At 50.1% G+C, this 12,831-nt stretch overlaps 1 protein-coding gene across 4 annotated transcripts in view; it reads left to right on the top strand.

Annotated features, from left to right (window-relative positions):
* Positions 1-7,989, top strand: part of RAD21 (RAD21 cohesin complex component) — a 35,861-nt gene extending 27,872 nt beyond the window's left edge. For all 4 annotated transcript variants that reach the window (XM_007663804.4, XM_029062971.2, XM_007663808.4 and 1 more), the window contains 3 exons: positions 1,783-1,932; positions 3,805-3,888; positions 6,280-7,989. In XM_007663804.4, coding sequence (XP_007661994.2) covers positions 1,783-1,932; positions 3,805-3,888; positions 6,280-6,471 — 426 coding nt within the window. In that variant the 3' untranslated portion in view covers positions 6,472-7,989. The remainder of the gene's footprint in view (positions 1-1,782; positions 1,933-3,804; positions 3,889-6,279) is intronic.
* Positions 7,990-12,831: the final 4,842 nt, after the last annotated feature.

Below are 12,831 nucleotides of genomic sequence, written 5' to 3'. Positions count from 1 at the left end.
GCACGGGAGAATTTACTGCGGCCCCATCCTCGGCACTCAGGTAGCATCTCTAGAGTTCGCCCCTTCTTCTCCATCCAGACTGCTGCCACCCTTCTCCAAGCACTTACCATATCCCTCCTTGACTATGAAACAGTGGTATTTATCGCGCACTGATTATGTGCGGAGCCCTATGCTAAGCACTTGTGACAGTACAGCCCAGCAGTCATCAGGCACGCACCCTGCCTGTAAGAGGCTATTTCATCAGCCTCCTTGCCGACCTAACGGTGATCATGGTAATTGTGGTATTTCAGTGCTTACCATGTGCCAAGCACCATTCTAAGCAACGGGGTGAATGCAAGAAAATGGGGTTGGACCCAACGCCTCTCCCATGTGGATTTCGCAGTCTTAATCCCCATTTTGCAGATGAGGTAACGGAGGCACAGAGAGGTTTGGTGAATTGTCCCAAATCACAGAGCAGACACGTGGCGGAGTTGGGATTAGAAACCAGGCCCGTTCTCTATCATTCATTCATTCAGTAGTATTTATTGAGCGCTTACTATGTGCAGAACACTGTACTAAGTGCTTGGAATGTACAAATCGGTAACAGAGACAGTCCCTGCCCTTTGACGGGCTTACGGTCTAAGCGGGGGAGACGGACAGACAAGAACGATGGCAATAGGCCGCCCTGCTTCTCCCTGCCTCCTCTCACTCCCCTCTCTGGCCCGTACTTTACTCTGTTGCCCCGATTATTTTTCTTAAAAAGTCCCGTCTCCTGTGTCACCTAAGCACCCGGGTCTGTACTCAGGTAGATTATAAATTGTTCTGGGAGGGCAGGGACTCGCTCTTTCTTTTGTACTTTTCTTGGTGTGGATCTCTGCGCACAGAGTAGGCGGGAAGTGTCCCTGAAAAGGGCCGCTCCCTTACACTGCTGGAGTTTCTCGACTACACTGTGAGAAACAGCTTCAGCTCTTGGCTCCGATCCTTATGTGGGCCAGTTGGAATCTAGTGACTAACACTCGTGCCCAGGAAATTTCTCTGTGTGTGTATTGAGCGGTACTTTCAAAATTCATATTCCATGAAATTAGCCTTTTCCCATTAAAGGTTTGAGGATGTGGGGGCGCGGGTGCTGTTTTTTGTCACGCAAAATTTCCCACCAATCAGTCGTATTTATGGAGCACTTACTGTGTGCTGAGCGCTTGGGAGAGTACAGTATCACAGAGTCGGTAGACACGTACCCTGCCCACATCGGGCTTACAGTCTAGAGTTGTAGTTTTTATTTCATTTTTTGTTTTGATTAAACGTGTCAGAATTTCTAGCATTGAAATATTTTGTGGAAGCATTCTTGGTTGAGGAGCCATCGTTTCTATCTTTCCCTCATTTGCTCAAAGATGTACAATGGTTGTTTTAGAAAACCAAGTGGCGTCGAAGGCCGTAAATGGGTCGATAATGATGGTATTTAAGCGCTTACTATGTGCAGAGCACAGTTCTAAACGCTGGGAGGGTACAAAGCGATCAGGTTGTCCCACATGGGGCTCACAGTCTAAATCCCCATTTTACAAATGAGGTCACAGGCCAGAGAAGTGAAGCGACTTGCCCAAAGTGACACAGCTGGCAAGCGGCCAAGGCGGGATTAGAACCCATGACCCCTCACTCCCAAGTCCGGGCATTTTCATCATCCTGGCAGGATCCTGAGTCATTGAGGGAAAAATCCTCACGTTTACCCGGGTTTTTTTTTAGGGTTTTCCTTGTCAAAAGATTTTCCCCAAAATCTCCCCTTTTTGATGCTCTATCCATTTTTCCCAGCCTCAACCGTTGCAGCAGTTGGAAATGCCTCCTGTCGAACTTCCTCCGGAAGAGCCTCCAAATATCTGCCAGCTGATACCTGAGCTCGAGCTCCTGCCAGAGAAGGAGAAGGAAAAAGAAAAAGAGAAGGAGGAGGAAGAGGAAGAAGAGGTAAGAGAGAGAATTCTCACCATTACACTAAGCTATTCTCTGACAGATAGCCTTGCTGTTTCATTTCACATGCTCTCTTGAAGATTTTGGAGAGACCCTGATGGTGGTTTTTCAAAACTATTTATTAATATTTTTTAGTCTCTTGGATAAGGTGTCTTGAATTGGCGAGAATGAGCCAGGAGTTGGCTGTTCTCATGTGGCCAGTTGTAAAATACCAAAACCGAATATCAAACTTCTGTGGCTGTCCTAGTCTGTTTTATTATGAAGACACAGAAACCAGAGCAGACTTCCTTTAGACTGGAAGCTCCCTGTGGGCAGGGATCGTGTGCGCCAACTCTATTAGTACAGAGCTCCGCACACAGTAAGCACACAGTGACGCAGGAGGTTATGCCCATTACCTTTTAAGCTTTTATTCATCTTTCTCAGTTCCTGAAGAAATCTTTCTTCTGAAAGAAGGTAAATGAAGCATTTTCATATTATGAGAAAGTAGGCGTCACCTTGAAAGACCGAAAAGGAAGTATATTGATTTCCTTAAATGAACTCACAATTCTACTCTTTGGTCTGAGCGTTACTAAATATGCCTGCTTATAATGATAATAATAATGTTGGTATTTGTTAGGCGCTTACTATGTGCAGAGCACTGTTCTTAGCGCTGGGGGAGATACAGGATCATCAGGTTGTCCCACGTGAGGCTCCCAGTTAATTCCCATTTTCCAGATGAGGGAACTGAGGCACAGAGAAGTGAAGTGTCTTGGCCACAGTCACACAGCTGACAAGTGGCAGAGCCGGGATTCGTACCCATGACCTCCGACTCCCAAGCCCGGGCTCTTTCCACTGAGCCACGCTGCTTATGCCGATTGCAAAATGAAAAGGAGCTTCTGTCAAGGGGCTGAGAATGAAGATTTACCATTACCCCGCTGTGGTGTTTATGTGTGAAAGCAGGGTCTGCTTTTTGGCCATCTTTAAAGTTAGTTATTTGACACAGTCAGTGGGTCCAGATTCAGAATCCAATCACACTCCCGTCTTTTTAGTAGTTCATTATTCCGATTACTATTCGTTCCTTTTATAGCCTCTTATTAACATAAAAAACAAGCCGGCTTTTCAAATGCAAAATGTAGGTGAAGCTTTATTTTTGCTGATGACCATTTTAACGGAGTGGCCGAGCCCTGTTCTTTCCGAACCAGGGTCAACCGGACTCCCTTATGATAGAGGAAGAAGTTCAAGACATCGGAAGATATTTAGCAAGTTGATGGCTGATTCTGCCGCCCTGGGCTCTTAAGTGGAATCTGTGTTAAAGAAGCCATCTGGGACTTTTCATTCAGTGGTATTTACTGAGCCCTAACTATGTGCAGAGCACTGTACTAAGCGCTTGGAGCGTAAAGTTCGGCAACAGAGACAGTCCCTGCCCAGCGACGGGCTCACGGTCTAATCGTCTGCCCGTGTGCCTCTGGCCACGTAGAAACAGCCCAGCGACCCTATAGGAAACACTTTGCTGTAGAGCTGGGGTGGGCCGGGAGATCGTTCAGGGAGTTTTATTCCGTCTGCACCAGGGCAAGGGGCGCGCAGGTGAGAGGAGACTACAGTTCGTAGCCACTAAGCTACTGCAGTGGCATCGGTGGGCTCCTGAATTGCTCAGAAGTAGTCCACGTTGGTAGCATTGTGTTTCTTCCCCCCAGCCCCCTACCAGTATTTTTTTCATCGATGCCCTGTTTTGTGCTAATGGGTTGGTCATCAGCAGATCCCTTTACTGTTAAGAGGCAGGTGCGATGGGGGAGAGAGTGATTCTAAATGAGGACTGAATCTGATTTTACAGTTCGTAGGTGACTGCCATTTGAATTTTATAGATGTCTTTCCGCCTTGTTTGTGTTTCAGGAGGAAGATGCTGCTGGTGGTGATCAAGATCAGGAGGAACGAAGGTGGAACAAAAGAACTCAGCAGATGCTTCACGGTCTTCAGGTACGCTGGGGCAGGTTTTTAAAACATTGGCAATGTTTTTCAATAATCGGCGTGTGACCGAGCATCCAGAATGACATCAAAACGATTTAATTTTGAAGTGCAGTTGAGCGGGAGAAACACACACTGATATCGAAAGTGGTGTTCCAAAATACCGTCTAAGCGATTTAAATATGAGACGAGCATCTTGTCTTTTTTTTTTTTTTTTGCCCGAAGGCTACATTTCTGCTGTGGTCCCGGGAAGGGGAAAAAAAAGGCTGCTGGTGGTGGGTGGGCCGCTTTAATTTCCCATACCCTCAGGTTTGGCAGAATGAGTGTCTTGGGTGGGAAGCACCGGAAAATCAGCAGTGTCCTTCAGGCCTAGCCTGTGCGTAGATAAAGTGCGGTAGGGCAGCAGGAGAGATGTTCGGGCACAGCGTGTTTTCCTTGGCTTGGGATTCTCCAATAGTGCACCCTTCACATTATCGATGAACTTGGTAGAGTCGGGAAGTTTAATTGCTTTCTCGACTTGACCCACGTGCCCAACTGACAATTTAACATTTTATCTGGAGTGACGTAATCGAGAGACCATCCTCCCATCATCGTAGTTCAGAGCGGCTTAATTGCTCTTTGAATGGCAGAGAGCCCTGAACTCACACCTGAGAGCGCTCCTGGGGTTCATTAGTTACATTCGATTGGCAACTCTGTCTTTGACCTCTTTGGGATGTTTCCATATGCATGAGCAGAGGGGTTTTCTCAAACAGGTAGATCCCAACAAGTTCGTGCCGTTACAAGGACGTTTCCTAAATTCCTAAGAACGTTCTGCCCTGACGTGCTTTCGCTGCGCGTTTGGGTTAGCACTGAGAGCGCGGAGATTTGCACGCAGGTATCCGACTAAGGTGGCGAGGAGGAGTAGGAGGAAAAAAATCACTAGGCTTTTTAAAGTAAGTTGGGGTTCCGTGCACTGGGTTTGCCCAAGTCTGTCCTGCGCTGTTCAGGCAGGTGCAACTTATATAAGTCCCGGGGCGATTGCTATGAATTCACGGTTTTTAATAGCGAGCGGAACAGATATACATGATTCCAGGGTGTGTTGCCTCCGTAAGTGGTCTGCAACATTCTAGTATTCTTCCATCTGATGGGGAGTTATTCCCATTCTGCTCGGCTTGCTGAAAAGAAACACGAACAGCATTGATTTCTCTGGCTGAGCGGAAAAGGGTGAACCTTCTAAGGGTCGGCCATTAAATGACGTGGAGACCCATGGTAACGATACTGGTATTGAAGCGCTCCTTATGTCCTAGGCGCTGTACTCAGCACTGGGGTAGGTACCAAGCAGCGTGGCTCAGTGGAAAGAGCCCCGGCTTGGGAGTCAGAGTTCAGGGGTTTGAATCCCGGCTCCGCCACTTGTCAGCTCTGTGACTGTGGGCGAGTCACTTAACTTCTCTGAGCCTCAGTTCCCTCATCTGTAAAATGGGGATTAAAACTGTGAGCCCCACGTGAGACAATCTGATGACCCTGTATCTACCCCAGCACTTAGAACAGTGCTCTGCACATATTAAGCGCTTAACAGATACCAACATTATTATTATTACTACAGGGTAATCCCAGAATCTCCAGATGAGGAAAGTAAAGCACAGGAAAGTTGACTTGCCCAAATCCTTACAGGCAAGTGGAAGAACAGGGAAAAGAACCCAGATCCTCTCCCAGGCCTGTGCTCTTTCCCCTAGGTCACTCTGCTTTTCATACCATGTAAACTCGAGAAGGTGAGAAATACTAGGACTCGACGCTTTTTTTTTTTGTTCCACATTTATTTCCCCGTTGGGAAAGGCGAATCGATCAGTGGTATTTGAGCGCTTACCGCGTGCACTCTACTAAGCTCTTGGGAGAGGATAATGCAACGGAGTTGGTAGGCCCATTCCCTCCCCGCAGTGAGCTTACAGTCTGGGGCGGGGGAGACGGACATTCTATTAGTACGTTTGAGCCCAAAGTAGCCAACCTAATTAGATAATTGCCGACCTAATGCAGAATCGCGGCGCCCTCTCCCTCGTAAGCATCCTCGGTGCTCTCCCACCACACCCAGCTCCCACGCAACCAACCTTCTCATGTTGCCGCCTCCTCATCTCTCCCTGCGCCGACCTCTCGCTCGCACCCACCTGCCCCGCGCCCCTTCCCCCTTTCGTTTCTCCGTCGCTCCCGTCTACCCGTGGACTGCCGGAGGATGGTCCGCTCACTCCGCGGTTCTCTCCCGCGCTGTCAGTGCGGTGCTCCGCACGCACTCAGGCACTCAGTAAATACTGCCGACGGCTTGTCCCGCGTAAGCCGGGCCACGTTCCCGTTCTCAAAAGTTCTGGCAGGCTTTGCGGACTCGCGGAAAACGCAGCCCAGTTTCTCACCTCTAGGTTTCGTTTGTGTTTCCAGAGAGCCCTCGCTAAGACCGGAGCAGAGTCCATCAGCTTGCTTGACCTGTGCAGAAATACGAACAGAAAGCAAGCGGCGGCAAAATTCTACAGCTTCTTGGTACTGAAAAAGCAGCAGGCTATCGAGCTGACGCAGGAAGAACCCTACAGTGACATCATCGCCACCCCCGGACCAAGATTCCACATCATCTGAGCGGCCGGTCACATCGGAGCCAGTGTGAATTTCACCAGGGCCTGTTATGTATTGCCCCCGTGGGTCGGGCACACCAGACCACTGCAGAAATTTAAATCTTATCGGCTGTACAAAGTCTCTCTCTCTTCCCCCTCCCTCACCTTCCCCCCCACCGCCCCTTTTTGATATTTTTTAAATTTGCCGTCGTCATTTTTAGGGAAACTTGCTGGGCCGTCACGTTCCGACGAAGATACCGGTATCTCCGGATGAAATACGAGGCCGTTTTAACCGTTCGGCGCGGACGTGTGCAATCCCGGGGCACGTAACGTCGCGTAGCGTTGAAAAGTCAGCGGTTCTCCTCCGTCACCCGCCGCGGCGTACGGACGGCTGACCCGCTCAGGGGAAAGAGAGGTGTTTTTCTCCCCCGGCCACCCCAAAATCTTTTCGCTCTCTTCTTAACCGTGGAACTTAGGAGCTTCTAGTTGTAGTGCGGTAACAGGGTTACGGCGCTTTGGAAGAATGGTTCAAGTAAGAAAGGCCAGCGTCTACGCGAGCAGGTGGGACTTTGGGATGTCGGGTGCTCCCGGTAAGTCTGTGGAACGTCCCGGGGGCGTCGACTCGGCCGAGGGGGGACCGCGGGCCCGCCACGCTTATCGGTATCGGCCCCGGACTCGGCTGTCGGACTCGCCGGGCTCCTCCGGCGGGGTCAGTCCGGCCTGCACGCAAGCTCCCGACTGCAGTTTTTAAAAGATTTACCTACACGTTCAGATCATAGCAATAAAAACCAATCAGAAGATAGAATTCCCCTCTCTCCGGCAAGCGTACCCAAAGGACAGACTGATGAGAACGACACACACCAGGTTACACCTAATTACGAGACTCCGTGTAAACTGTATTATGACTTTTCTAATATTTATTATGGGTTTTAGAATCGATTTTTCTTTTCTCCCCCGATTCTGCACGCTCCCGTGTCCGACATAGAGCTTTGCGAGAGAAATCCCGCACCCGGTATCCTGTGAGAGATCCAAATAGAGGCTTATTTTTAATAGAGCAGATAGCACCAGAAATCATGTGAATAGATCGATTTATTAAACCACGTCTTAACTTTTTTAGGGTAAAATCATTGGCGCGAAAAGTTCCGGCTTAACTTTTGGCACTTTTGCGGGAGATTCTCTTCGGAGACTGGGACTTAAGTCAGTCCCCGATAACGTCAGATCACGTGCAGATGTTTTAAAGGTTTGCGAGACTACGGAATCACCGTGTCACGATCGAATCTCACGAGAGGTAATTGTATAAAATCATCGCTGCGGCTTTATCTTCGACACGACGTGCCCGTGAGACCATGTCTTTCCCCTTTGTAAAAAGACATTGTAGATAATTTGAATGTTTAATTATAGAAAGGTCATTAGTTCTTGTTACACATTTTGTTAGTCTGGTTTTTGTTGCTTATCAGGTTTAATATTGTTCTTGAAAATAGTTGATGCTGTGTTATGTATAACTTTTCTAATAAAAGTGGTGTCCTAAGCTGTTACTCGCGCAGCGGGGATCGTTTTGGTTTTTCCGTCGAGGCATTCGGGAGAAGGAGAGCGAAGAAAAATCGGAGGAACGGCTAAGTGGCTTGCCTTATTTTTATTTGCTCTCCTCTGGGACGGGGTTTCGGCGTGATTGGACAAAATCGACAGTTCTAAACTCTGACGAAGGCTGAGGACGGAGAAGGCATAAAGACTCAAATCAGTAAATGGGTGGTTTCGAGCCCTTACTCTTCGCGGAGCCCTGTAGCGAGTGCTCGGGGGAGTAAAATGCAACAATTAGCAGGCGTGTTCCCTGCCCATAGTGCGCTGATGGTCGAGAGGGGTAGACGGACGATAATGTGAATGAATCATAATATATAATTTAAAGGTATATACGAAAGTGCCCACTTTGCCTTCCTTTCTAAATTAGAAACACGAGCACGGTATAGGTGCTTCTTTCGGACGGGAATACGACAGCGAGAAATGAAAATGTAATGGTTCGGGGCTTGCCGAACACAGGTCTGTGTAACTCCCCCGCCTCAACTCTCCCCTACGCTCTCTAGTTTGAAAACTCCTGCCGAGGTCAAATGGGCGCCGTGGGCGAAATCGGTAGTTCTCAGGTGGTGTTTTGCTGTAGCTGTAAACCTCATGGCGTTTTTATGGCTCCCCTTTTTTCTTTCCTTTTTTTCGGTTAGGCCAATCGTAGTTTTTAAGATGGTTGGGAAGAGTAGGAGTAGCTGTGATGACTGGCAGAGGACTGGAAACTCTCCAGGTGCCACCCCGAGCGGGGAGAGAGGGAGACAGACATTAATATAAATGAGTCGATTACGGATGTGGACTTCAATGCTACGCGGCCGAGGGAGGGCTCAGTAAAGGAGTGGAAAGAGCACGGGCCTGGGGGTCAGAGAACGTGGATTCTAATCCTGGATCCGCCACTGGTCTGCTGTGTGACATCGAGCAAATCGCTTAACAGCTCTGTGCCTCTGTTACCTCATCTGTAAAATGGGGGATGAAGACTGTGAGCCCCACACGCTATACGCAGCGTGGCTCAGTGGAAAGAGCCCGGGCTCGGGAGTCGGGCGTCATGGGTTTGGATCCCGACTCTGCCACGTCGGCTGTGTGCCTGTGGGCAAGTCACTTCACTTCTCTGTGCCTCAGTTCCCTCATCTGGAAAGTGGGGGTTAACTGTGAGCCTCATGTGGGTCAACCTGATTCCCCTGTATCCACCCCAGCGCTTAGAACAGTGCTCAGCACATAGTGAGCGCTTAACAGATATCAACATTAGTAGTTATATGGACTAGGTCCAACATGATATCAAAAAAAAAAAAAAAAAGGCCAAAGCAAGCTAAAGCCCCTAAGGGAGGATAAAATGGACCGGTTCCTTAGTGGTCCTCTGTCCTGAAATGGGAGAAGGAGTGGGAGAAGAGGAAATGAGGGCCTAGTCAGGGAAGGCCTCTTGGAGGAGGTGGCCCTTCGATAAGGCTTGGAAAGCGGGGGGACTGAGAGTCTGTTGAATATGAAGAGGGAGGGTGAATAATGATAATTGTGCTATCTGCTAAGCATTTCGCTCAAGCACTGTACTAAGCGCCGGGGAAGGTACAAGTCGAGCAGGTCGGACACGGTCCCTGTCCCCCGTGAGGCTCACGGTCCAAGTAGGAGGGAGAGCAGGGATTGAATCCCCATTCTCTAGATTCGATCGGTCGTATTGATTACTTACTGTGTGCGCAGCACTGTACTAAGCACCTGGGGGATTACAGCTTTTCAGAGTCCATAAAGACGTTCCCTGCACAGAGAATGACCCGCCCCGGGACACACGGTATACAAGTGGCAGCGTGGCTCAGGGGAAAGAGCCCGGGCTTGGGAGTCGGAGGACACGGGTTCTGATCCCGGCTCCGTCACGTGTCACTTCACTTCTCCGGGCCTCGGTTCCCTCATCTGGAAAACGGGGATTAAAAGCGTGAGCCCCACGTGGGGCAACCTGATTACCCTGTTTCTACCCCAGCGCTTAGAACAGAGCTTGGCACAGAGTAAGCGCTTACCGAACGCCTACGTCATCAAGTGGCGGAGCCAGGATTAGAACCCGGGTCCGCCGACTCCCGGGTCTAGGTTCTTTCCGCCTAGGCCACGTTGCTTCTCTTAGGAGCCTAGTAGGTGCCAAGCACTGCACTGATCGCTGGAATCGATAGAGGATCGTCACATTGGATGCCCTCCCCGTAATGAAATGTACATCGCCTCGATTCTATTTAGTCGCCATCCGTTTCTACGAGACGTTCTTCCCCTCGACTCTATTTATCGCCATCGTTCTCGTCCGTCCGTCTCCCCCGGTCAGACCGTGAGCCCGTCAGACGGCAGGGACCGTCTCTATCTGTTGCCGACCTGTTCATTCCAAGCGCTCAGTCCAGTGCTCTGCACATAGTAAGCGCTCAATAAATACTATTGAATGAGAAAGGAGCAGGGTTTGAATCTCCGCTTCCGCATCACTTAGGTACGGATTTTTCTGTTATCTTTTTGTGTGTTTTAGTTTGTCTCCCCCTCTCCTGCTCCACTGAAAGCTCCTCACCTCCCTCCTACTTAGACCATGAGCCCCAATTTTTTTTTTCAATGGCTTACGTTAAGCGCCTACTATGCGCCAGGCACTTCGCTGGGGTAGGTTGTATGGCGCTCAGCACACAGGAAGCACTCAAATATGATGAACGAACGACTACAGGTTTATCAGGTGGGGCGCACGGTGCTCACGTTCTTCATCTCACGTTCTTAGGGAAGCAGTGTGGCTCATAATAATAATGTTGGTATTTGTTAAGCGCCTACTATGTGCAGAGCACTGTTCTAAGCGCTGGGGGAGATACAGGGCAATCGGGTTGTCCCACGTGAGGCTCGCAGTTAATCCCCATTTTCCAGATGAGGTCACTGAGGCCCAGAGAAGTGAAGTGCCTTGCCCACAGTCACACAGCTGACGAGTGGCAGAGCCGGGATTCGAACTCATGACCTCCGACTCCCAAGCCCGGGCTCTTGCCACTGAGCCATGCTGCTTCTCTGGCTCAGTGGAAAGAGGCCGGGCTGGGGAGTCGGAGGTCGTGGGTTCTAATCCTGACTTGTCTCTTGTGTGACCTTGGGCAAGTCACTTCACTTCTCTGTGCCTCAGTGACCTCATCTTTAAAATGGGAATTGAGACCGCGAGCCCGACGTGGAGCAACCTGATTACCTGGTATCTCCCCCAGCGCTTAGTGCTTGGCACAAGGTAAGCGCTTAACAGATACCATAATTATTATCATTATTATTACAATAGTGCGTTAGGTACCCCCAGCTCCTGGCATTGAAATGTGGTGAGCGAGGAACGTGCCTGCTAATTCCATTGTACTGTACTCTCCCCGAGCGCTTAGTACAGTGCGTAGTAAGTGCTCGATCAATACCACCGATCGATTGAAATGAGTCGGCCCCGCCGTCACGGAGCGGAAGCGGCGTGGCCTAGTGGAAAGAGCACCGCCCTGGGAGCCAGAAGGCGTGGGTTCTAATCCCGGCTCCGCCGCTTCGTCTGCTGTGTGACCTTGGGCAGTCGCTTCGCTTCTCTGGGCCTCGGTTACCTCGTCTGAAAAATGGGGATTAAGAGTGTGAGCCCTGTGTGGGCCGGGGACTGTGTTCAACCCGATTACCTTAGCTACCCCAGCGCTTAGAACGGTGCCTGGTATGTAATAAGTAATTAACAAATGCCATTATCCTTTATTATTATTATTATTATTATTCACGGTGCATCTGGGAAAGCTGTCAGTGGTGGACTTCATGTCGTAGAGGGTCTTTGGAAATCGGACTAGTTTGCCCTGAACATATAAGCAATTCCGTAATAATAGAAATGGTTTTTATTAGTCTTCGCTACGGGCCAAGCACTGAGATTCAAGGCGGTCAAATCGAACGCAGTCCCCGTCCCACACGAGGCTCGCAACCCGTCGGGGAGAGAGAACTGCTATTTGAATCCCATTTTACGGAGAGGGAAACGCAGGCGTGGAGAAGTTAAGCCATCTGCCCAGCCGGTCACAGAGCAGGCAAACTGCTGTGGGGATTAGAACCCGGGTCTCTGAATCCCCAGCCCCTCGCTCTGAGGCCACGCCGTCTCCCCGGAAGAGGGGAAAGAGGGCTCGAGGTCCAGCCTCGGAGAAGCGCGGCCACCCGGGACGGCCTTCCCGCTGCTTCGGGCGGCGACGGAGGACAAGCGGGTGATCAGTAATCCCCCCTCGGAGTTCATCTTCCTTCCCGAGATATCTGAGCCCATCAGAAAACCGAACGGGCGCAGCCTAAACCGTCGTCTTCATGGGAAGCAGCGTGGCTCAGTGGAAAGAGCCCGGGCTTCGGAGTCAGAGGTCGTGAGTTCGACTCCCGGCTCTGCCACTTGGCAGCTGTGTGACGGTGGGCGAGTCACTTAATAATAATAATAATAATAATAATAATGTTGGTGTTTGTTAAGCGCTTACTATGTGCCGAGCACCGTTCTAAGCGCTGGGGTAGACATAGGGGAATCAGGTTGTCCCACATGGGGCTCACAGTCTTCATCCCCCTTTTACAGATGAGGGAACTGAGGCACCGAGAAGTCAAGTGACTCGCCCACAGTCACACGGCCGACAAGTGGCAGAACCAGGATTCGAACTCATGAGCCCTGACTCCAAAGCCCGTGCTCTTTCCACTGAGCCACGCTGTTCACTTCTCTGGGCCTCAGGTAACCTCATCTGTAAAATGGGGATTAACCGTGAGCCTCTCGTGGGACAACCTGATCACCCTGTCTCTCCCCCAGCGCTTAGAACAGCGCTCTGCACATAGTAAGCGCTTAACGAATACCAACGTTATTATTGGCAGGAACCTTTCTGAAAGGCGGCGACGAAAG

The sequence above is a fragment of the Ornithorhynchus anatinus genome, chromosome 4 (genome assembly GCF_004115215.2).
Source record: "Ornithorhynchus anatinus isolate Pmale09 chromosome 4, mOrnAna1.pri.v4, whole genome shotgun sequence".
NCBI lineage: Eukaryota > Metazoa > Chordata > Mammalia > Monotremata > Ornithorhynchidae > Ornithorhynchus > Ornithorhynchus anatinus.
Note: the sequence above shows the minus strand (reverse complement) of the source record. Positions and strands in the feature narration are given on the sequence as shown.